This window comes from Ranitomeya variabilis, chromosome 2 (genome assembly GCF_051348905.1).
Source record: "Ranitomeya variabilis isolate aRanVar5 chromosome 2, aRanVar5.hap1, whole genome shotgun sequence".
In the NCBI taxonomy this organism is placed as follows: domain Eukaryota; kingdom Metazoa; phylum Chordata; class Amphibia; order Anura; family Dendrobatidae; genus Ranitomeya; species Ranitomeya variabilis.
Genome location: NC_135233.1, coordinates 236,950,667 through 236,973,965, shown reverse-complemented (window position 1 = coordinate 236,973,965; position 23,299 = coordinate 236,950,667). Strand labels below are relative to the sequence as shown.

Genomic DNA, 23,299 nt, shown 5'->3' with positions numbered 1-23,299 from the left:
CTTCCACAAAAAATAAAGAAAAACAGTTGACTTGAACACATAAAATAGGCTTCAAAAAAGGTACAAATTAAAAGAAGAATTTAGCATAAATGGAAAAACAGGTGAAAGAGGCTCAAATGCATCAATGAATCAGGCCTTTAAAATCCTAAAAAGAGACTTACGCCTGTCCCACACGTCCAGATAATTCCGGTACCGGAGTTATCCGTGTCCGTGTGCTCACGTGGCACATCAGTGTGGCACACGTGCGGCAGCCGTGTGCCGCCCGTGTGCCGACTGGGTACCACACGGACCGTGCAGGAGACAGCGCTAGAGATAAGCGCTGTCCCCTGCATCTGGTGCTGAAGCCGCCATTCATTTCTTCTCTCCAGCAGCGTTCGCTGGAGAGAATATATGAAAAATCTTTTTTTTTTTTTTTGTGTGTTTAAAATAAAGATCCCTGTCACCACCCCCCTCCCACCCCCTGTGCGCCCGCCCGCTGGAAATAATATACTCACCCGGCTCCCTCGCTGCTTCCTCTCAGCGCCGCTGCTTCTTCCTGTATAAGCGGTCACGTGGTACCGCTCATTACAGTGATGAATATGCGGCTCCACCCCTATGGGTGGGTACCGTGTGCGGTACGTGTTTTACACGGACCCATTGACTTTAATGGGTCCGTGTGATCCGTGCGCTCCCACAAACACTGACATGTCTCCGTGTTTTGCACATGGACACACGGTCCGCAAAAAATCAATGACATGTGCAGAGACACATTGATTTTAATGTGTCTACGTGTCTCAGTGTCTCCGGTACGTGAGAAAACTGACACCTCACGTACTGGAGCCACTGACGTGTGAAACCTTCCTAAAACAGCAGCAGAAAAAAGCAAGAAAAAAACAGGTCTAACAAAAGACTCAACAGAAAGTCACCTAATGTAATGAATTGGTGCATAGAAGCTGCAGAATGTCCTGTTTGCCCTTTTCCTGCCTATGGTACAGTGCTGGAGGAAGTTTTGCAGTCACTTCTCTATTTGGAGCATTTTGCTTCATTTGTAATGAACTTTCATTTCTTGTATGATGTGAGAGAGCAGTGCATTGTGGGAGGTAGGAACAATTCCCGAATCCAAATCTTCATAAAATGACTCTTTATTGTAGAAAAATATTTAAAAAGTCACAAGTCCGTGATTAACTGAAGTACAAGCGAACGCTTTTCCGACTGCTGTCTTTAGTCATTGCAATGAGGAACATCGCATAAAATCATCAACTCAGCAGAGCTGAAACTTTGCAGTTATTAAACTATGAAATGGACGTTTTGTTTTTTTAATTTGCAGATTACAGAGCAATGAGCGGCTCGAGATCCACGGATGTCTGTAGGAGCCATACATTGGGTTCTCAAACTGCCCACCTGGCAGGAATGTTCTGAATAGAAACTCTGCAACATTTTGCCAGCAAAGTGGGTAAGGCTGTGTTCACACGTTGCATTTTTGCAGTGTTTCTTTTTCAGAATTTTTTTTAATGCAAATTTTCAGCTGCGTTTTGCAGCACCTGCACACACCTTGTTTTTTTTCCTGACTGTTTTGTCAAAGAGATACGTTTTTGCCAAATGCAACATGTCACTTCTTTTAGCATTTTTGCAGTGTTTCTCACCCATTGAAAGCAATGAATGGTGCAAAAAATGCTGCAAAAATTGCAGATTATCAGGTTTTGTTGCGTTTTTGATGCCAAAACCTGATGAAGTTGAATCTGATTATTTTTTATGCACTAAACTTTATCAGCATGCACAAGAGACAAATGTACCCTGACGAAAATGCAGCAATAAAATGCAGCAAAAAATAAGCAAAACCTGCTTTTTGTAAGCATCTTGAAACGTAGCTTAAGCATTGCATAAAAAAACACAGCAAAAACGCAACGTGTGAACATAGCTTCAGTCTTAAAATAATGTCAACCACATTCTGCATTTTTTTTGTGTGTGCAGAACCCACACAATGCATTTTTTTTTTAAATCTGCAGCAAATCTATTTTTTTTGCAGAAGCGCACCTTTTTTGTGTGTGGATTTGACCCATTTATTTTAACGAAAACCTTAAATCCACCAGGCATTATTTTGTCACACTTTTTTTGGTGCAATTGCACAACAAAAAAACTGAACTAAGTCAAGAAAAATATGCACAGACTTTAAATGCAGAAAATTGCTTTAGAAATCCATGCAAAAAAATTGCCCCAAATATGCAATATGTGAATTTGGCTTTCAATATGCTTCAATTTTAAGTAAAATTAGCTGTGTATAACCCACCCCACTATTGATTGGCAGCTTTCTGTATATATTGTACATGGGCAAAAAGCTGACAATCAGTGGTTTGGGAAGAGCTATACAGAGCTCAGCATTCAGAGAACTGCTAGATTCAGATCACCGCTTGTCACTGAAGCTCCACTCCCAGCATTTCATTCATCCACCAGTAGTTTGTGAATTTCCGCAAAAATATAAAATAACCAATAAATTTTGTTCATCTTGTTGTTGAACAAGTTCCACTTGTTGTTGATTCTTCACCAAAAATTTACATTTGGTATCTTTATGTTTGAAGCATATGTGAGAAAAGGTTGAAAAGTTCCAGAGAGCCAAATATTTTCGCAAGGCACTGTAACTGAACTGTCACTGTGTGAAAACACACAATGCCATGTAAAGCAGCCATGCTGATTCTTTCTACTGTTTGGTGGTATAGACCTGGACATAGGTTTTCATGGAGGATACCTAGCACGCGAGCTGTTCCTGGAGGATACCTAGCACGTAAGCTGTTCCTGGAGGATACCTAGCACGCGAGCTGTTCCTGGAGGATACCTAGCACACGAGCTATTCCTGGGAGGATACCTAGCACGCGAGCTGTTCCTGGAGGATACCTAGCACGCAAGCTGTTCCTGGAGGATACCTAGCACGTGAGCTGTTCCTGGAGGATACCTAGCACGCGATCTGTTCCTGGAGGATACCTAGCACACGAGCTGTTCCTGGGGGATGCCTAGCATGTGAGCTGTTCCTTGGGGATACCTAGCACGCGAGCTGTTCCTGGAGGATACCTAACATGCGAGCTGTTCCTGGAGGATACCTAGCATGCGAGCTGCTCCTGGAGGATACCTAGCACACGAGCTGCTCCTGGAGGATACCTAGCACACGAGCTGCTCCTGGAGGATACCTAGCACGCGAGCTGTTCCTGGAGGATACCTAGCACGAGAGCTGTTCCTGGAGGATACCTAGCACGCGAGCTGTTCCTGGAGGATACCTAGCATGCGAACTGTTCCTGGAGGATACCTAGCACGCGAGCTGTTCCTGGAGGATACCTAGCACGCGAGCTGTTCCTGGAGGATACCTAGCATGCGAACTGTTCCTGGAGGATACCTAGCACGTTAGCTGTTCCTGGAGGATACCTACTGTAGCATGCGAGCTGTTCCTGGTGGATACCTAGCACGCGAGCTGTTCTTGGTCCATACAGAATGAGCTTTCTTATTATTTTATTCAGGTATTATAAAACCCATTATACCTGCTAAAACTGTGGTATACAGCTTCCCTATATACTGTATTCTGTAATAGGATGGGTTATTCAGTGTCACATGGCACATCCGTTCTTCCTATGGGGATTGATTGGGCTATAGAGACGCTGTACAACCAGTACCTTTAAAAATGGAAAAGAAAAAAACAAGAGAGTGACATCAGCCCTGGATATGCTTTATTCTGTGAACATGCTCAGCTTTGCAGCATTGTTGTTACACAGCCTAGTGCAGAAACATTTACGCTCCAAAAAGCGCTCTTTCCATTCTGGATCCTGCCATGGTAACAAATGGCAGTTTTTGACCACATATGGGATATTGCCACATTTGGGAGAAATTGAGTAAAACATTATCGGGCTATTTTCTCCTGTTGTCATTTGTGAAAATGATAAACTTGGTTCTAAAATAACATTTTACAGAAAAAAATGTATTTTTTGGTTATTATCACATCCAAATGTTATAAAGTTCTGTGAAGCACCCCATTGCTCAAAATACTCAACTCACCCCTAGATGAATTAATTGAGGGGTTTAATTTCCAAACTGGGCTAACCTGTGAGGTGAGGTATTTCTGCTGGTTTGCTACCTCTGGGGCTCTGCAAATGCGACATGGTGCCTACAGTTTATTTCATTTGAATTTCTGTTCTAAAATTAAAATGTTACTTCTTCCCGGCTATTTGTCCAAACAGAACTTTTTGTGTACATGTGAAGTATCGCCGCACTCCGAAGAAAGTGGTAACAAACTATATGGTCCTGTTTTTTTGTGTTACCTTTTGCAAAAGTAAAAATTTGAGGCTAAATCAAAATTTTTGTGAAAAAATTGGACGTTTTCAATATGACAACCTAATGCTATAAATTCTATGTTGTACCTGTGGGTTCATCATACTCACTATACCCCTGAATAAAATCGTTAAGGAGTGTAGTTTCCAAAATACGGTCAGTTGTGAGGGGCTCCTGCTGTTTAGGCACCTTAGAGGCCCTGCAAATGTGACGCAGTCTATTTCAACCAAATGTGTGTTCCTAAATTTAAATGATGCTCATTCCCTTCCCGAGCACTGGTATGTGTTCCACCAGTAGGTTTCCACCACTTACGGGGTAACGGTGTACTCAGAAGAAATTGCGCAACAAATTGTATTGTCTATTTTATCATATTACCCTTGTGAAAATGAAAAATTTGGGGCTAAAGCAACATTTTCCTTCCACTTGTTTTAATTCCTGTGAAGCAGGGTCATAAACTTCTTGAATATGGTTTTGAGTACTCTGAAGGGTGCAGTTTTTTAAATTTTGTAACTTCTGGGTATTTTCTGTCATATAGGCCCCCCAAACTCACTTCAAATGTGATGTGGTCCTTAAAAAAAATTAGTTTTGTAAATTTTGCTGTAAAATGAGAAATTGCTGATAAATCCTTCTAACTTTCTAACAAAATTTGAAGTTTCAAAAACGATGCAGATGTAAAGAAGACATGTGGGAAATGCTTTTTATTAACTATTTTGTGTAATATATCTGTCTAGTTTAAGGGTGTAACAATTAATCATTTGAATATTGAGAAATTTAAAAAAAAAATGTTGCCAATTTCTTGATATTTCCATAAATAAATGCACATAATTTTCACCAAAATGTACCACTAACATGAAGTACAATGTGTCATGAAAAAAAAACACTCAGAATCACTCTCATTCTGATTCTCAGAATCACTCTCATTCTGATTCTCAGAATCACTGGAATATGATAAAGCGTTCCAGAGTTATTGCCTCATAAAGTGACACTTTGTAAAATGAGGCTCGGTCATTAACGTACAAAGTGGCTCGGTACTTAAGAGGTTAAAGAAAACTTCTTTGCTTTGGACTCTTCCTTCGCTTTGATAAAATGTTATTAATAAACTAATGCACGTGTTTCATGAGATTTTATTGCATTTTTCACTTTTTTATCTACAGATTTTCCACATCTCATTCCAGTCTATGGGGAAATTCCACAAGTAAAGCACAAGTTTCCCATAAGAGAAATCGGAATCTTGTGGATGTAAAAAATGCACCGCAGATCAGTGTCCGCAGCGTGGAAAAACAGCACAGTGGGCATGAGACTTACAGAAATTCTATCCACTTTGCTGGAACTGTAATGCTCTGCGTTTTTTGCGCAATACAAAAAAATGCATCAAATACTCTTTGTGGAAAATTAGCCTAAAACGTTGCACAATCCTTTAAAATGTTGCTAGTGTTCAACTGCGCAGAGAAAATAGTTCTCCAGAATTTGTACTCCACCAGGTACTGGAGTAATAAGTTTAGTAACATTTCATAAAGGCGCAAATGATGAATTACCCTACAACAACATCCATATGCCGAACAGAACAAATGGACGAAACTAAGGAAAGTTAACTAAAAAAAAGGTTCCAAAAATTTTTCCTCCAGAAAAAAGGTGCAAATGGTTCCCGAGAGTGTAATTGGTAAAAAAGGCAACATGGTAATTATAGCCTGGGTTACATCATGCACGTGATAATAAAGGATTGCAATATTTATGTCACATGTCTGCACCGATAACTGGTAATCATCTGGCATAGCATTATGATGCGGTGGTGTAGTGCGCCGGATGGGTGGAGTATTCCCATATGGTTTGTATCAACGATAAATAAGAATGAACAAACTGACAGATGAGGCAGAACAGGACAATGTGATCAAATAACTGGATGTGGTGTACAATATCTTGCGACACGGTCAGAACAGTATACACTAGGCTGGTATATCAAGTACGGTCATGGCTGAACGTGTTGGCACCCTACAAATTGTTAGAGTAAATGAAGCATTTTTCTCAGAATATTACTGCAATTACATAGGTTTTGTCACTCAATATTGCAAAAAAAGATATATGATATATAAAAGTTTGGTTAAACAAAGAAGACAGGTCAGATTGTGGTGAGCCCTGCCCTGGTTCTAGGACAGCTACCACTAATGTATTTATAGGTGTAGAAAAGGCATAACCTCAGAGCGAAAGACTTGGCCAAAAGTGTTGGCACCCTTAAAATTGTTCCTGAAAATGAAGTATTTCTCCCAGAAAATTATTGCAATTACACATGTTTATTTTCTTTCTGTGTATTGGAACAACATACAAAAAAAACTGCGAAAAAAGGTAAATTTTGCATAATTTCACACAAAACCCCAAAAATGGGATGGACAAAATTGTTGGCACCCTCATCTTAATATTTGGTTGCACACCCTTTGGAATAAATGCCTGCAATCAATTGCTTCCTATAATCATTGTGACAGGGTCACTGGTGCCGTACATGAGGGAAGATATGTGTCGCAAAGATTGTTTTCCTGCGTGAAGTGAAAGCCGTTAAGTGTTTTCTCCAGCATGATATGTGCTAAGAGTAATCCAGTGGGTATATGGGCTTGGTTTTCATGGTGGGTAGGTCAGAGTTGGATGGGACGCCTACCCACCATATCTCCACCTCCAGGATGTGGCTGGAGGGAGTTTAATGTCCAGCTAGTTTTGTTTCCTCTGTCTGTGCGGTGTGAAAGAAGAAAGCCTCCAGACTGAAGCTCCTGCAAGAGCAGCCACAGGTGTTTTCCAAGAAGTACTGGCAGGAACTTTATATGAACTTTTACTTTCCTTTGAGCCAGGAAGGCTGATTTTCTTTTACCAGTTCAAGTTTTTGGTTTATGACGCAATAAATGACCCAGAGACTTTAACCCAACATGGAATTTTGGAGCACTCTTCTTACAAACTGCTCCAGGTCTCTCAAATTTGAAGGCACCTTCTCCCAACAGCAATTTTATGATCTCTCAACAGGTGTTCAATGGGATTTAGATCCGGTCTCATTGCTGCCACTTCACAACTCTCCAGTGCTTTGTTTCTGGAGCGCCCCCACTGCCGCAGGGCCAAGGGGTACCCGGTACCGGGCCTCTGAGTCTCTGTTCTGGGGTTGTCACGGTGGCTAGACCCGGTCCGTGACCCTGCTGAGGGGCGTCCAATGAAAGGTGTGGATGGTGATGATGTTGTGGTGGTGCGGTGCAGGTCGCAGTAAATAACAAGTACACCAGGTTGCAGTCTCTTTACCTCTTTACTGAAGGCTTCAGGATCCTCAATCCGGAATACGGTAAACCGGGCTGCGTAAGTCCGGCCGGTCCGATGGCACCTCCAGGGTTCCCTTTGCAGGTGGAAATCTGTGCCTACCTTCTAGCGCTTGTGTGTTGTGGTCCTCCCCTGCTGTGCTTACGGGATAGTTCCCACAACTGTTGTGTCTGTTTCTGAAGTTCCCTCACAACTCGATTATGATGTTCTGCTTCGTCCCCCAGATGATGTGGCTAGGACGCACCCGTATGACGGGTAGGCTCGGAGGTCTTCCGGGACCCTAGAGTCGCCCCCATCCAAATGTTGCCCCCTTTGTCTTCTTAGGTGATTTGAGTGAGACAGCCCGCCTATAACTGACTGTCCTGCCGTAGGTTTGAAGTAAGGCCTGGAGCTCAATACTTCCTCGGCGTTCCGGCCACCGGCTGCGCGCCTTAGTAGGATGTTGCCTCGACTTACAGCACGACTCCTACTGGTGTTTCTCCTTGTTGCATTGATCTCGTTTCTCACTCAGCACAATAAACCTCGCTTCTTGTCCTTTCTTGGGGTACCGCCGCAACGGAGTGCAGGCGCGGTCCCGTAACGTTCTTTCTGTTCGCTAGGCCTCTGTCAGGATCCCACCCCTGACAGGGACCCCCCTGAATCTTCCCCTGCAACACCCTCTGCCACAGGATATTGCCTGGTTCCAACCCAGTCAGCTTTCTCACTAACTTCCTATCCAACCCCCAGTTTTTCCAGATTGTGAGGAGTGGCCTAATACATAGCACCCTTAGCTCCCCCTGGAGGCCAGACTGTGAAGTGTATTGGTGTCTGTGATACCTGGTCAGGTGAACTCCTTCAGTGCCATCGGACGTACCATAGCCCACCTTAGCGGCGGAGCATCAGTACTGCAACGACCAGGACTCTGGGGCGCTGCATTTCCATCCATTTCTGTGTGCTTCTTGAAGTATGTTTGGGGTCATTGTCCTGCTGGAAAACCCATGACCTAGGACGCAAGACTAGCTTTCTGACACTGGGCACTACATTAAGATTGAAAATTCTTTGTTAATCTTCAGAATTCATGATGCCTTGCACACAGTCAAGACACCCAGTGCCATAGGCAACTAAACAACACCAAAACACCTTAGTACATACAGTTAAATATGATGGAGGTTCAGTGTTTGTTATTTGTAGGTCTCATGCTGTTTTCAGTAAACAATAGAATGATGTGCTTTACCAAAAAGCTCTATCTTGGTCTCATCTGTCCACGAGACACTTTCCCAGAAGGATTTTGGCTTACTCAAGTATATTTTGGAAAACTGCAGTCTAGCTTTTTCATGTCTGTCAGTAGTGGGGTCCTCCTGGGTCTCCTGACATAGCGTTTCATTTCATTCAAATGTCGACAGATAGTTTGCTCTGACACAGATACTCCTTGAGCCTGCTGGACAGCTTGAATTTCTTTTGACCTTGATTGGGGCTGCTTATCCACCATCTGGACTATCCTGCATTGCAATATTTCATCAATTTTTCTCTGCTGTCCACATCCAGGGAGATTAGCTACAGTGCCATGGGTTATAAACTTCTTGATTATGTTGCACACTGTGGACAGAGGAACATCAAGATCTTTGGAGATGGATTTGTAACCTTGACATTGTTGATATTGTTCAACAATTTTGGTTCTCAAGTCCTCAGACAGTTCTCTTCTCCTCTTTCTGTTCTCCATTCTTAGTGTGGCACACACAGACACACAATGCAAAGCTTAAGTCAACTTCTCCCCTTTTTATCTGGTTTCAGGTGTGATTTTCATGTTGCCCACACCTGTTACTTGTGATCTTGAGCGAGCATCACATGCTTGAAATATATTTGTTTGCCCACTATTTTGAAAAGTTGACAACAATTTTGTCCTGCCCATTTTGGGGGTTTTGCATGAAATTATGTCCAATTTGCCTTTTTTGTGTTGTTCCAATACACACAAAGGAAATAAACATATGTATAACAAATCATGTGCAATTGTAATAACTTTCTGGGAGAAACATTTCATTTTCTGGAACAATTTCTAGGGTGCCAACACTTTTGGCCATGACTGTGTCTAATTAAAGTGTTACATTAGGCTGTTGTAGCAGTAATATATACAGTATATATAGAATAGTATACACTAGGCTGGTGTAGTAGTGATGTGTGTATGTATATATATACAGTACAGACCAAAACGTTGGACACACCTTCTCATTTAAAGATTTTTCTGTATTTTCATGACTATGAAAATTGTACATTCACACTGAAGGCATCAAAACTATGAATTAACACATGTGGAATTATATACTTAACAAAAAAGTGTGAAACAACTGAAAATATGTCTTATATTCTAGGTTCTTCAAAGTAGCCACCTTTTGCTTTGATGACTGCTTTGCACACTCTTGGCATTCTCTTGATGAGCTTCAAGAGGTAATAACCGGAAATGGTCTTTCAACAATCTTGAAGGAGTTCCGAGAGATGCTTAGCACTTGTTGGCCCTTTTGCCTTCACTCTGCGGTCCAGCTCACCCCAAACCATCTCGATTGGGTTCAGATCTGGTGACTGTGGAGGCCAGGTCATCTGGCGTAGCACCCCATCACTCTCCTTCTTGGTCAAATAGCCCTTACACAGCCTGGAGGTGTGTGTGGGGTCTTTGTCCTGTTGAAAAATAAATGATGGTCCAACTAAACGCAAATTCGGATGGAATAGCATGCCGCTGCAAGATGCTGTGGTAGCCATGCTGGTTCAGTATGCCTTCAATTTTGAATAAATCCCCAACAGTGTCACCAGCAAAGCACCCCCACACCATCACACCTCCTCCTCCATGCTTCACGGTGGGAACCAGGCATGTAGAGTCCATCCGTTCACCTTTTCTGCATCGCACAAAGACACGGTGGTTGGAACCAAACATCTCAAATTTGGACTCATCAGACCAAAGCACAGATTTCCACTGGTCTAATGTCCATTCCTTGTGTTCTTTAGCCCAAACAAGTCTCTCCTGCTTGTTGCCTGTCCTTAGCAATGGTTTCCTAGCAGGTATTTTACCATGAAGGCCTGCTGCACAAAGTCTCCTCTTAACAGTTGTTGTAGAGATTTGTCTGCTGCTAGAACTCTGTGTGGCATTGACCTGTTCTCTAATCTGAGCTGCTGTTAACCTGGCTGGTGACTCGGATAAACTTATCCTCAGAAGCAGAGGTGACTATTGGTCTTCCTTTCCTGGGTCGGTCCTCATGTGAGCCAGTTTCTTTGTAGAGCTTGATGGTTTTTGCAACTGTACTTGGGGACACTTTCAAAGTTTTCCCAGTTTTTCAGACTGACTGGCCTTCATTTCTTAAAGTAATGATGGCCACTCGTTTTTCTTTACTTAGCTGCTTTTTTCTTGCCATAATACAAATTCTAACAGTCTATTCAGTAGGACTAGCAGCTGTGTATCCACCAGACTTCTGCTCAACACAACTGATGGTCCCAACCCCATTTATATGGCAAATAATCCCACTTATTAAACCTGACAGGGCACACCTGTGAAATGAAAACCATTTCCAGTGACTACCTCTTGAAGCTCATCAAGAGAATGCCAAGAGTGTGCAAAGCAGTCATCAAAGCAAAAGGTGGCTACTTTTAAGAACCTAGAATATAAGACATATTTTCAGTTGTTTCACACTTTTTTGTTAAGTATATAATTCCACATTTGTTAATTTCATAGTTTTCATGCCTTCAGTGTGAATGTACAATTTTATATGTTACTAGATGGCAGCCCGATTCTAAAGAATCGGGAGTCTAGAATCCATATATACTTTATTTATTCAAATGTAAGAATAATACAATTAATAAATAATAGTAAGAAAGAACAAAAAATGGCTGCACTCACCAGCTCTTGACAATTCTTGACAGTACGGCACATTTCTGATTGGTCGCTCGCGGCAGGCGGCAACCAATCAGAAAAGTGCCGCGCACCACGAAGGCATATATCTTTGTCCACCCTGAGCGGGTGTAGGACGCTGGTGACGTCACTTATCTCCGGACATTATCTCCGGACAAAGCCACGGAAGTTGGCACAAATTGCCGGAAGTAGTATGTCACCAGCCATGTGTACGATTATCGGCCGAAAGCCTCTCTGGAACCAATAATCACCCCATGTAAAGGTATCTTTATAAGTTAAAGATTCAGAATACTATGACTTTTATCATATCCTGAACAGTCAAGTTTTTTATGAACCGTTAAGGTTTTCTGGTTGAAGTAAAAAAAACTCTGAGTGTTTACAGTTTGAAACCATAAAATGTTGAAAAATTATGTCATTCTTGAGTATATCACTCAATGGTGCTCATAAACGTGTCAAATTTGATCTATAATATACTTTAATATACGTTACTTTAATCTTTAATATACTTAAGAACAGGGCCCCAGACATCACACAGGGGGTCTGAAACACCGCACAGTGGTCCAAAATATCGCTGTGCTCTGCCTGGGGCCCCATATGCTGCCTGGGGCCCCTGTGCTCTGCCTGGGGCCCCATATGCTGCCTGGGGCCCCTGTGCTCTGCCTGGGGCCCCTGTGCTCTGCCTGGGGCCTCATGTTCTGCCTGGGGCCCCTGTGCTCTGCCTGGGGCCACTGTGCTCTGCCTGGGGCCCCATATGCTGCCTGGGGCCCCTGTGCTCTGCCTGGGGCCCCATATGCTGCCTGGGGCCCCTGTGCTCTACCTGGGACCACTGTGCTCGGCCTGGGGCCCCATATGCTGCCTGGGGCCCCTGTGCTCTGCCTGGGGCCCCATGTTCTGCCTGGGGCCACTGTGCTCTGCCTGGGGCCCCATAGGCTGCCTGGGGCCCCTGTGCTCTGCCTGGGATCACTGTGCTCTGCCTGGGGCCCCATATGCTGCCTGGGGCCACTGTGCTCTGCCTGGGGCCCCATATGCTGCCTGGGGCCCCTGTGCTCTGCCTGGGGCCCCATATGCTGCCTGGGGCCCCTGTGCTCTGCCTGGGGCCCCTGTGCTCTGCCTGGGGCCCCATGTTCTGCCTGGGGCCACTGTGCTCTGCCTGGGGCCCCATAAGCTGCCTGGGGCCCCTGTGCTCTGCCTGGGACCACTGTGCTCTGCCTGGGGCCCCATATGCTGCCTGGGGCCCCTGGGGCCACTGTGCTCTGCCTGGGGCCCCATATGCTGCCTGGGGCCACTGTGCTCTGCCTGGGGCCCCATATGCTGCCTGGGGCCCCTGTGCTCTGCCTGGGGCCCCATATGCTGCCTGGGGCCCCTGTGCTCTGCCTGGGGCCCCTGTGCTCTGCCTGGGGCCCCATGTTCTGCCTGGGGCCCCTGTGCTCTGCCTGGGGCCACTGTGCTCTGCCTGGGGCCCCATATGCTGCCTGGGGCCCCTGTGCTCTGCCTGGGGCCCTATATGCTGCCTGGGGCCCCTGTGCTCTGCCTGGGGCCACTGTGCTCTGCCTGGGGCCCCATAGGCTGCCTGTGGCCCCTGTGCTCTGCCTGGGACCACTGTGCTCTGCCTGGGGCCCCATATGCTGCCTGGGGCCCCTGTGCTCTGCCTGGGGCCACTGTGCTCTGCCTGGGGCCCATATGCTGCCTGGGGCCCCTGTGCTCTGCCTGGGGCCCCATGTTCTGCCTGGGGCCACTGTGCTCGGCCTGGGGCCCCATATGCTGCCTGGGGCCCCTGTGCTCTGCCTGGGGCCCCATGTTCTGCCTGGGGCCACTGTGCTCTGCCTGGGGCCCCATAGGCTGCCTGGGGCCCCTGTGCTCTGCCTGGGACCACTGTGCTCTGCCTGGGGCCCCATATGCTGCTTGGGGCCACTGTGCTCTGCCTGAAGCCCCATATGCTGCCTGGGGCCCCTGTGCTCTGCCTGGGGCCCCATATGCTGCCTGGGGCCCCTGTGCTCTGCCTGGGGCCCCTGTGCTCTGCCTGGGGCCCCATGTTCTGCCTGGGGCCCCTGTGCTTTGCCTGGGGCCACTGTGCTCTGCCTGGGGCCCCATGTTCTGCCTGGGGCCACTGTGCTCTGCCTGGGGCCCCATAAGCTGCCTGGGGCCCCTGTGCTCTGCCTGGGACCACTGTGCTCTGCCTGGGGTCCCATATGCTGCCTGGGGCCCCTGTGCTCTGCCTGGGGCCACTGTGCTCTGCCTGGGGCCCCATATGCTGCCTGGGGCCACTGTGCTCTGCCTGGGGCCCCATATGCTGCCTGGGGCCCCTGTGCTCTGCCTGGGGCCCTATATGCTGCCTGGGGCCCCTGTGCTCTGCCTGGGGCCACTGTGCTCTGCCTGGGGCCCCTGTGCTCTGCCTGGGGCCCCATGTTCTGCCTGGGGCCCCTGTGCTCTGCCTGGGGCCACTGTGCTCTGCCTGGGGCCCCATATGCTGCCTGGGGCCCCTGTGCTCTGCCTGGGGCCCTATATGCTGCCTGGGGCCCCTGTGCTCTGCCTGGGGCCACTGTGCTCTGCCTGGGGCCCCATAGGCTGCCTGTGGCCCCTGTGCTCTGCCTGGGACCACTGTGCTCTGCCTGGGGCCCCATATGCTGCCTGGGGCCCCTGTGCTCTGCCTGGGGCCACTGTGCTCTGCCTGGGGCCCATATGCTGCCTGGGGCCCCTGTGCTCTGCCTGGGGCCCCATGTTCTGCCTGGGGCCACTGTGCTCGGCCTGGGGCCCCATATGCTGCCTGGGGCCCCTGTGCTCTGCCTGGGGCCCCATGTTCTGCCTGGGGCCACTGTGCTCTGCCTGGGGCCCCATAGGCTGCCTGGGGCCCCTGTGCTCTGCCTGGGACCACTGTGCTCTGCCTGGGGCCCCATATGCTGCTTGGGGCCACTGTGCTCTGCCTGAAGCCCCATATGCTGCCTGGGGCCCCTGTGCTCTGCCTGGGGCCCCATATGCTGCCTGGGGCCCCTGTGTTCTGCCTGGGGCCCCTGTGCTCTGCCTGGGGCCCCATGTTCTGCCTGGGGCCCCTGTGCTTTGCCTGGGGCCACTGTGCTCTGCCTGGGGCCCCATGTTCTGCCTGGGGCCACTGTGCTCTGCCTGGGGCCCCATAAGCTGCCTGGGGCCCCTGTGCTCTGCCTGGGACCACTGTGCTCTGCCTGGGGTCCCATATGCTGCCTGGGGCCCCTGTGCTCTGCCTGGGGCCACTGTGCTCTGCCTGGGGCCCCATATGCTGCCTGGGGCCACTGTGCTCTGCCTGGGGCCCCATATGCTGCCTGGGGCCCCTGTGCTCTGCCTGGGGCCCCATATGCTGCCTGGGGCCCCTGTGCTCTGCCTGGGGCCCCTGTGCTCTGCCTGGGGCCCCTGTGCTCTGCCTGGGGCCCCATGTTCTGCCTGGGGCCCCTGTGCTCTGCCTGGGGCCACTGTGCTCTGCCTGGGGCCCCATATGCTGCCTGGGGCCCCTGTGCTCTGCCTGGGGCCCTATATGCTGCCTGGGGCCCCTGTGCCCTGCCTGGGGCCCTATATGCTGCCTGGGGCCCCTGTGCTCTGCCTGGGGCCACTGTGCTCTGCCTGGGGCCCCATAGGCTGCCTGTGGCCCCTGTGCTCTGCCTGGGACCACTGTGCTCTGCCTGGGGCCCCATATGCTGCCTGGGGCCCCTGTGCTCTGCCTGGGGCCACTGTGCTCTGCCTGGGGCCCCATATGCTGCCTGGGGCCCCTGTGCTCTGCCTGGGTGTAGGACACTGGTGACGTCACTTATCTCCGGACATTAGCTCCGGACATTAGCTCCGGACATTAGCTCCGGACATTAGCTCCGGACATTATCTCCGGACATTAGCTCCGGACATTAGCTCCGGACATTAGCTCCGGACAAAGCCACGGAAGTTGGCACAAATTGCAGGAAGTAGTATTCTAGGCAATTATATATTAGATGGAAGTATATGTGGGGCCCAATATATTAAATAGATGGATATTTGGGGCCCATTATATTAAATGATGAATTGCAGGAAGTAGTATTCTAGGCAATTATATATTAGATAGAAGCCCAGGTTGCTTTGATAGCAGCCTTCAGCTCATCTGCATTGTTGGGTCTGGTGTCTCATCTTCCTCTTGACAATACCTCATAGATTTTCCATGGGGTTATCGTCAGGCTAGTTTGCTGGCCAATCAATATTGGTACTTTTGGCAGTGTGGACAGGTGCCAAGTCCTGCTGGAGAATGAAATTTCATCTCCAAAAAGCTTGTCGGCAAAGGGAAGCATGAAGTGCTCTATTATTTCCTGGTAGACGGCTGTGCTGACTTTGGTCTTGATAAAACACAGTGGACCTACACCAGCAGATGACATGGCTCCCTAAACCATCACTGATTGTGGAAACTTCACTCTAGACTACAAGCAGCTTGGATTGTGGCCTCTCCACTCTTCCTCCAGACAGAATCTGCTCAAAAATTTTGAATGGCCTTTTCTTAACAATCCTTTTAAGGCTGCAGTTATCCCGTTTGTTTGTGCACTTTTTTCTACCACACTTTTTCCTTCCACTCAACTTCCCACTAATATGTTTGGATACAGCACTCTGTCAACAGCCAGCTTCTTTAGCAATGACCTTTTGTGGCTTACCCTCCTTGTGGAGTGTGTCAATGATTTCCTTCTGCACATCTGTCAAGTCAGCAGTCTTCCCCATGATTGTGGAGCCTACTGAAACAGACTAAGGGACCTTTTTAAACACTTAGGAAGCCTTTGCAGGTGTTTTTTGTTAATTATTCTAATTTACTGAGATAATGACTTTTGGGTTTTCATTGGCTGTAAGCCATAAACATCAACATTAACAGAAATAAACACTTGAAATAGATCACTCTGCTTGTAATAACTCTATATAATATATGAGTTTCACTTTTGTAATGAAGAAAGTGAAATAGATTAACTTTTTGATGATATTCTAATTTTGTGAGATGCATGTGTGTGTATGTATATATATATATATATATATATATATATATATATATGTATATATATGCACATATTGTAGCATATACAGTAGTTGTGAGCAGACGTTTTGAGACTGACACTAATTTTAGTTTTCACATTTTATTGCTTTCAGTGCTTCATTTAGTCATTTTGTTTCTATAGTCACTGAAGTACAATTATCAGCATTTCAAAAGTTTTTAAGCTTTTTCTGACAAATACATGAAGTTTATGCAAATACTCAATATTTACAGCCTTGACTCTTATTTTTCCAGATTTCTACCCTTAATGGACTGTTGACTGTCTATTCTTGTCTCATCAGTGGTCGGAGTTTATCACAATTTCTGTGATTTGGTTTGTTAACCCAACTTTTAAGGATTGAGAACAGGTTCTCAATGGTCATGGACGCAAAATGTCAATGTTTTGTTCACTGAGCCACTTAGATATCAGTTTTACGTTGTAATATGGTGGTAAAAACATTCCCCACCAAATTACTCCTAGATAGTTGGCAGAAGTTTCTGTTGGGGGATGTTTAGGTCCCATTCTTTATTCATGGCAGTACTCTTAGGAAAAATTGTGAGTGAGCCCCATGCATGGTTGAAAGGCCCCACACATGAATAGTCTCAATCAGGATGCTTTACATTTGGCATGACACAGGACTCATGGTAGAGCTCACCTTTTCTTCTCTGGAGAATCATTCCTCCAGATGTCCCAAATAGTCTGAAGGGGGCTTCAGAGAAAATAACTTTCCCCCGTCTTCTGGAGTCGGAGCTCTGTACTTCCTACATAATGTCAGTCTGTCCTTGATGTTTTTCTAGGAGAGAAGTGAATTTTTTTGCTGACCTTCATGACACAGGGCAGATTCCAAAAGCCTTTGCCTTACTATGTGTGCCATTGCACTGACAACCGCCTGCTGCCATTCCTTAGCAAACTCTGCACTGGTATTAAATTTTTTTTTATTAAATCCGATTTAGGGGACGGTCCTGGGTAGATTTTCGTGAGCTCCCTGAAGTTTTATTTAGAACAATTTAACTTCTCTCCTTGAAGTTCTTGATGATCCGATACATGGTTGATTTAGGGGCATTCGTAAAAGCAGAAATATCGTAGCCTGTAAAGCCCTTTAGATGCAAAACATTGATGACTGCTTGTGTTTCCTTAAAGGTAGGCAGGGTTAACAGAAGAAGACAATGATTTCAAGCATCAGCCCTTTTTAAAGCCACCAGTCTGCTCTTTTATCAATCAGCAAGACAGAGTGATATCAGCTGTCTTGTCCTTGTTAACACTTTATCCAGAGATAAAGAGATTATTTCAATTTTCTACAATTGATTAGGGTACCGTCACACAGTGGCATTTTTATCGCTACGACGGCACGATTCGTGACGTTCTAGCGATATAGTTACGATCTCGCTGTGTCTGACACGCTACTGCGATCAGGCACCCAGCTGAGAATCGTACGTCGTAGCACATCGTTTGAAACTTTCTTTCGTCGCTGGATCTCCCGCTGTCATCGCTGGATCGTTGTGTGTGACAGCGATCCAGCGATGCGTTCGCTGGTAACCAGGGTAAACATCAAGTTACTAAGCGCAGGGCCGCGCTTAGTAACCCGATGTTTACCGTGGTTACCAGCGTAAAAGTAAAAAAAAACAAACCGTACATACTCACATTCCGGTGCCCGTCAGGTCCCTTGCCGTCTGCTTCCCGCTCTGACTGACTGCCGGCCGGAAAGTGAGAGCAGATCACAGCGGTGACGTCGCCGCTGCGCTCTGCTCTCACTGTACGGCCGGATCTCAGTCAGAGCAGGAAGCAGACGGCAAGGGACCTGACGGGCATCAGATGGTGAGTATGTACGGTTTGTTTTTTTTTACTTTTACGCTGGTAACCACGGTAAACATCGGGTTACTAAGCGCGGCCCTGCGCTTAGTAACCCGATGTTTACCCTGGTTACCCGGGGACATCGGCATCGCTCCAGCGCCGTGATTGCAACGTGTGACCGCAGTCTACGACGCTGGAGCGATAATCATACGACGCTGCGACGTCACGAATCGTGCCGTCGTAGCGATGTAAATGGTACTGTGTGACGGTACCCTTAGTCTTCATAGCAATCTAAAGTTAATGCAAATTACCACTATAAAAATTTAATCAACAAACTGTGTAAAAATCCAAATTTGTGTCAGTCTCAAAACCTTTGGCTACAACTTAGGCAAGGCTGGTATATATGGGTGTGTGTATTATATATATATATATATATATATACTAGATCTGAAGGTTTGGGATGGCACTACTGACTAATCTGGTGCAGTGTTTTATATGACCCGAGTTTTGGGACGTCCTTGCCAGTTGGCTGTACTGCGCCCTATACGTGTTACTGGCCAATCAGTTGTGGTTATATATTAGCTCACATAGAGCGTCACTCTCCCAATACCAATCACTTTATATAGATGCAGGAATAGTATATTGTTACAATCCCAACAGTTTTGTATTAATTTCCAATAATACCTGGAATTGTGGTAATTATTATTTTTCAGATCTAAACGAGCCGGGTATGAGGAATGTACAAAAGTAAAGATATTTAGGAACATCGGCTCACCTGAAACTCCTTGCCCAGGGGGTCCTCGCTCCCTTGGCGTTTTACACACTCCACTCTTGCCAAGAAGCCCCTCAGGTTTTCGGCCATCTGACTCATGACGTTTCCCTGTCCGCTGAACACAGACAACCTGTGTCTCCAGAGTCAGGGGAAAAGCTGCTGCAGAATGAGGAAGTGTCCTGAGAGCAGAGGCGGCCACTCCTACCTGCCAGTCCTGCACAACCGGAGGAGCACCTAGGCTGAGGGAGACAGTCAGTGAGCAGGAAGAGAAAGCAGGCTGCAGCCCACAGGCATGGACAGTAGCTTCATCAGGGTGTGCGCCCTGGTTATAGAAGTATTTGTGTGTGTTTGAATGTAGTGAAGGCACGCCCAAGAGGCACTGCCGGCCATGTTCTAAATTTGGGAATCAATGGCAATCTTTATACATGACTCCCACTGATCAGTACATTACAAGTACAGTCGGATGTTGCCTACCCTAAGGGTTGGGCTGAACATGGACCAGGCCCCAGGCCATAAGTTCTTTACCATCCACCATAGTTGCAGCATTTACCCAACAGCATTGTTTGTGTCCGTAGACCCTGGACCCAAACCTTTAACCATTGCCTCATTCCATTATCAGTCCATCTTCAGGGTCCTACAGGGCCATGACTATGGACTCTTAGGTTGCAAATGCAGGATAACAAACCCAAACATCAAAATACCTCCTAAAATTCATCCTCGATGATCAATGCAGAGAGATGTCATATATAAATCATTGGGGTGCTATAGATTGCATGGGCATACAATATGTTGTAATACACATGCAAATACATCGAGATGATATAGCTCACACAGATGATATAACTATTGCGGCTATCCTCCACTATCTGCAGGTCATAAATCCCAGTATAGTAAATAAAGCTAAAAAATGTCTCTCTAATGGAAGTAATAACAAAAACAAATAATAAATCCCATACACAGAGACATAAAGGGGCAATCAATATTGTAATTGTGACGGATCGTACAGGGGAAGGGGTTTATTGACTTCACTCACCGCTGGGGAGGGGAGAAAAGGACCTAGCAGGGATCGGCTCTCTGGCGCCACCACTTGCCCCAGGTCAGTCAGGGAACTGCACTGAGGGCAAATAGTCGTGGGAAAGGCTTCCCTTATAGGTACAAGTTGTTGAGGCGCTCCCAGTGTGTGGTATATACATCACCAGTCCAGGCTGGGGATATATATATATATATATATATATATATATATATATATATATATATATATATATATATATATATACACAGTATATATAAACCTCCCGGCCATCAGTGTCAGGGCTCTTCACTAGCACAGTAAGGTATGCTGCCACCAGCTCCTCGTTCGATATAAGACCCATCTGACAACAGGCTTATATCGGGTCAGAAACCAACCTGGGTGTCGTATAATAATCAACTGAGCGTGCGGACGTGGGGATTCGTGAATCGAGATAAAAGAGCAGCCCAAGATTAATTTTATATTTAATCGCCGAAAGGTGCACTCAAAAGATAAAGAGATATATATATATATATATATATATATATATATATATACAAATGCAAATATACAGGTATGCAGTCAGGAGTGAAGTACAAGGGTAGGGCAGATAGATTGCAATTACCGTGTTATTTAGTATGTGACCACAGGGAGGCGCTAATGGATTACAGGTCCATATCTTTGTTACGTGATTCTCTGGCCGCGTCAGCTAACGATCCTCCTGCCAGTAGAAAGACTGAGTTCAAAATGAGTAGCTGCTTATTATCCCCTAGGCTGCCCCCTCCCACACGCTGCACCCACCCCTGGGCTTGTACAGCCTCTCCCTTCCCATTTCTGAGAGTATGGTTTTCTGTACAGAACCATGGAGGCTCATAACTTTCCACCTGAGGGTCTAACTAAGATGGTGGCGGCGCTACTGGGTTCTGCTGGATTTTATCTGTGCAGGGAGACCAAATATGCCTATATTCCTGGTAGCTATGCTGGTAGCTATGCTTTATAACTTAATAATGCAGAGTCCTACAGGTGGCTGCAGGGTACAGGCGTGTGGGGGAAGGAATTCCAGATTCCGATTATGTGCTCGACTAGGCTCAGAGGTATTGCATTCTTTTATTATAGGTCATTTTCCAGACTCAATATTTCAGAGCCGTGTGCTGGTTTAGCCTGGAATCTGTGGTGCCACATGTCAGCCTGAGTCAAACAAAGGAAGTCAGTTGGCTCGTAGCTGCACAAGAGTTCACACCCCTGTGATAATTGCTGGGAACACAGGTTCCATTCTCCCCCCTCCCGAGAGCTTCAAAGGCCTATTTGCTCCAGCTAATTAAAAAAAGAAGAGACAGAATTCCATCAGATATCAAAATGATATAAATTAGATATCATTTTCCCATATCTCACAGTAATACATTAATATACAGTCTATTAAAGAATCACAAAGACATTACATATAAATGGAAAAGGTCTGCTAAAAGACAAACTATCAGGATAATGATGGAAAGTGATCCAAAAAAGGATGAATAGATTCCTGATAACAAGAGATGGCGTATACCCCAAAGGATGCTCCCCCAAATATATGAAAATATGTATAGATGAATAATAATAATAATATAAACTGTCCCAAAATAGATGACAAGGTATCATCTATATATAATAATATTCCCATTGATGGGGGGCACAGCACCTCCTTTTCGGTTTTGTACTTAGTCTTCTAAAGCGGCTTCACCCTGTTAATTCTTGGTGGAGAATTTTTTAAAGGTTGTTATAGTACATAAAACTTACCTGTAAAGATAGAGAACTTCCAAAGAGAAAGCCCCAAATAAATAAAAGCTCTCACGATATACCACAATCACTGCACCTTGATGTCGGAGGAGCCTTGTAATTCTCCAGTCGCACTGGAGACATATAGAGACATTAATCCGAGGGACTGACTGCTGCAATGTTTTCTACAGGATCAAGTTCTCTGTTCAGTATTTCAGCTGAACTATTACACGAGCTGGTTATATCACTACATGGCAGTATATCACCCAAGCCTCTCGGTTGCTACACAGGATGTAACAAGGAACCATGTGAAACCCCAATGTAATACTGTGGTGGAGACACCAGAAAAAATACTTGCTGCTTTCTGAGCAAAATCCACATAGAGAAAAAGTCCGAAAGAAAACACTAAATCAGTCGTATCTCACAAACTGCCTGCAACACGGACCGAAATATGTCACACTCACTTTGTTCTCTGATTCTCCATTATGATCCATCCTCCAGTTTTACTAAAGTATATTAGGTGGTGGTAGTCAGTGTCGGACTGGGGTGCCAAGGGCCCACCAGTAACCAACTCCAGGGCCCCACTTTTCAGCTACATGCAAATGTGACATTATCCTCAATCGTAAATTTATATATCACTGAACTGAGTAGATTGATAAATGAATAAGATGCAGCCTTTGTCTGTACATAGTGATTTAAGTATTTAGTGCTAAGTACTGCTCACATAGCAGAGTTCTAGACCACTCTTGCACAGGGGCCCACCGGAGGATTCTACTGTGGGCCAGTCCAAGCCTGGCGGTAGTCTTTACAAAGGTTGTCCCATAGTCAAATCTGTGGTTGTATAGGCATAAGGAGGACAGAGAGTTGCACATTTAGGACCTGCCCTACTAGACACAGTAAAGGTATGTGTACATGTTATCTTTTACAGGCTGATCCACTGTGAAACCCACCTAAAAATGCTCAAAATTTTGGACATGTGTATTTCCATATTGAAACCATGGCCATGGAGTCAGAGTCGTGGAGTCAGAGTCAGTATCCATTTTGGAGGAATCGGTATAACATGGACTGACTCAGACACCTATAATATATAATAAATTGGGAACAGCAGTACAATGCAGGATGTGCTGTAAATGTTTTCATAAGAATTTGGGAAAGTTATGAAATGTCCTATAACTGTCTGTTCTATTCCTGAACTAAGGATCTCTGCTTTTAGTTAATATGAATCTGTGCTGCACTTTATGTACATGTTCAGTAGTAAAGATCCTCCTCTATAGATCAGAGCAAAAAGGAACTGATAAGGAATGCCTGCAGCACTGCATTCATCTCAAGAACTGCTATTGTGAACAGGAAAACATGATTAAGGCAAATACTTCTTAAAGCATATCTAAACTTTCAATAAACTGTGCATAAATCAATAGTCCAGTGTATGTTTTCTCTGAATGCGTCATGTTTTAGTTTGCTTTTCCTCTGAGTTCATGTTTGGAGAGGTTAGTTGATCTGATGCTCTTCATGTTATTAGCTCTGCTAGCAGTTTC

General features: G+C 45.9%; 1 protein-coding gene across 2 annotated transcripts in view; it reads right to left on the bottom strand.

The window, feature by feature from the left end:
* PTPN18 (protein tyrosine phosphatase non-receptor type 18) overlaps positions 1 to 19,209 on the bottom strand; it is a 67,681-nt gene extending 48,472 nt beyond the window's left edge. Inside the window, exon 1 of one of the 2 annotated variants that reach the window (XM_077284160.1) lies at positions 19,007 to 19,209. In XM_077284160.1, the coding sequence (XP_077140275.1) occupies positions 19,007 to 19,102 (96 nt within the window). In that variant the 5' untranslated portion in view covers positions 19,103 to 19,209. The remainder of the gene's footprint in view (positions 1 to 19,006) is intronic. The other variant, XM_077284159.1, reaches the window with a different exon arrangement.
* Positions 19,210 to 23,299: the final 4,090 nt, after the last annotated feature.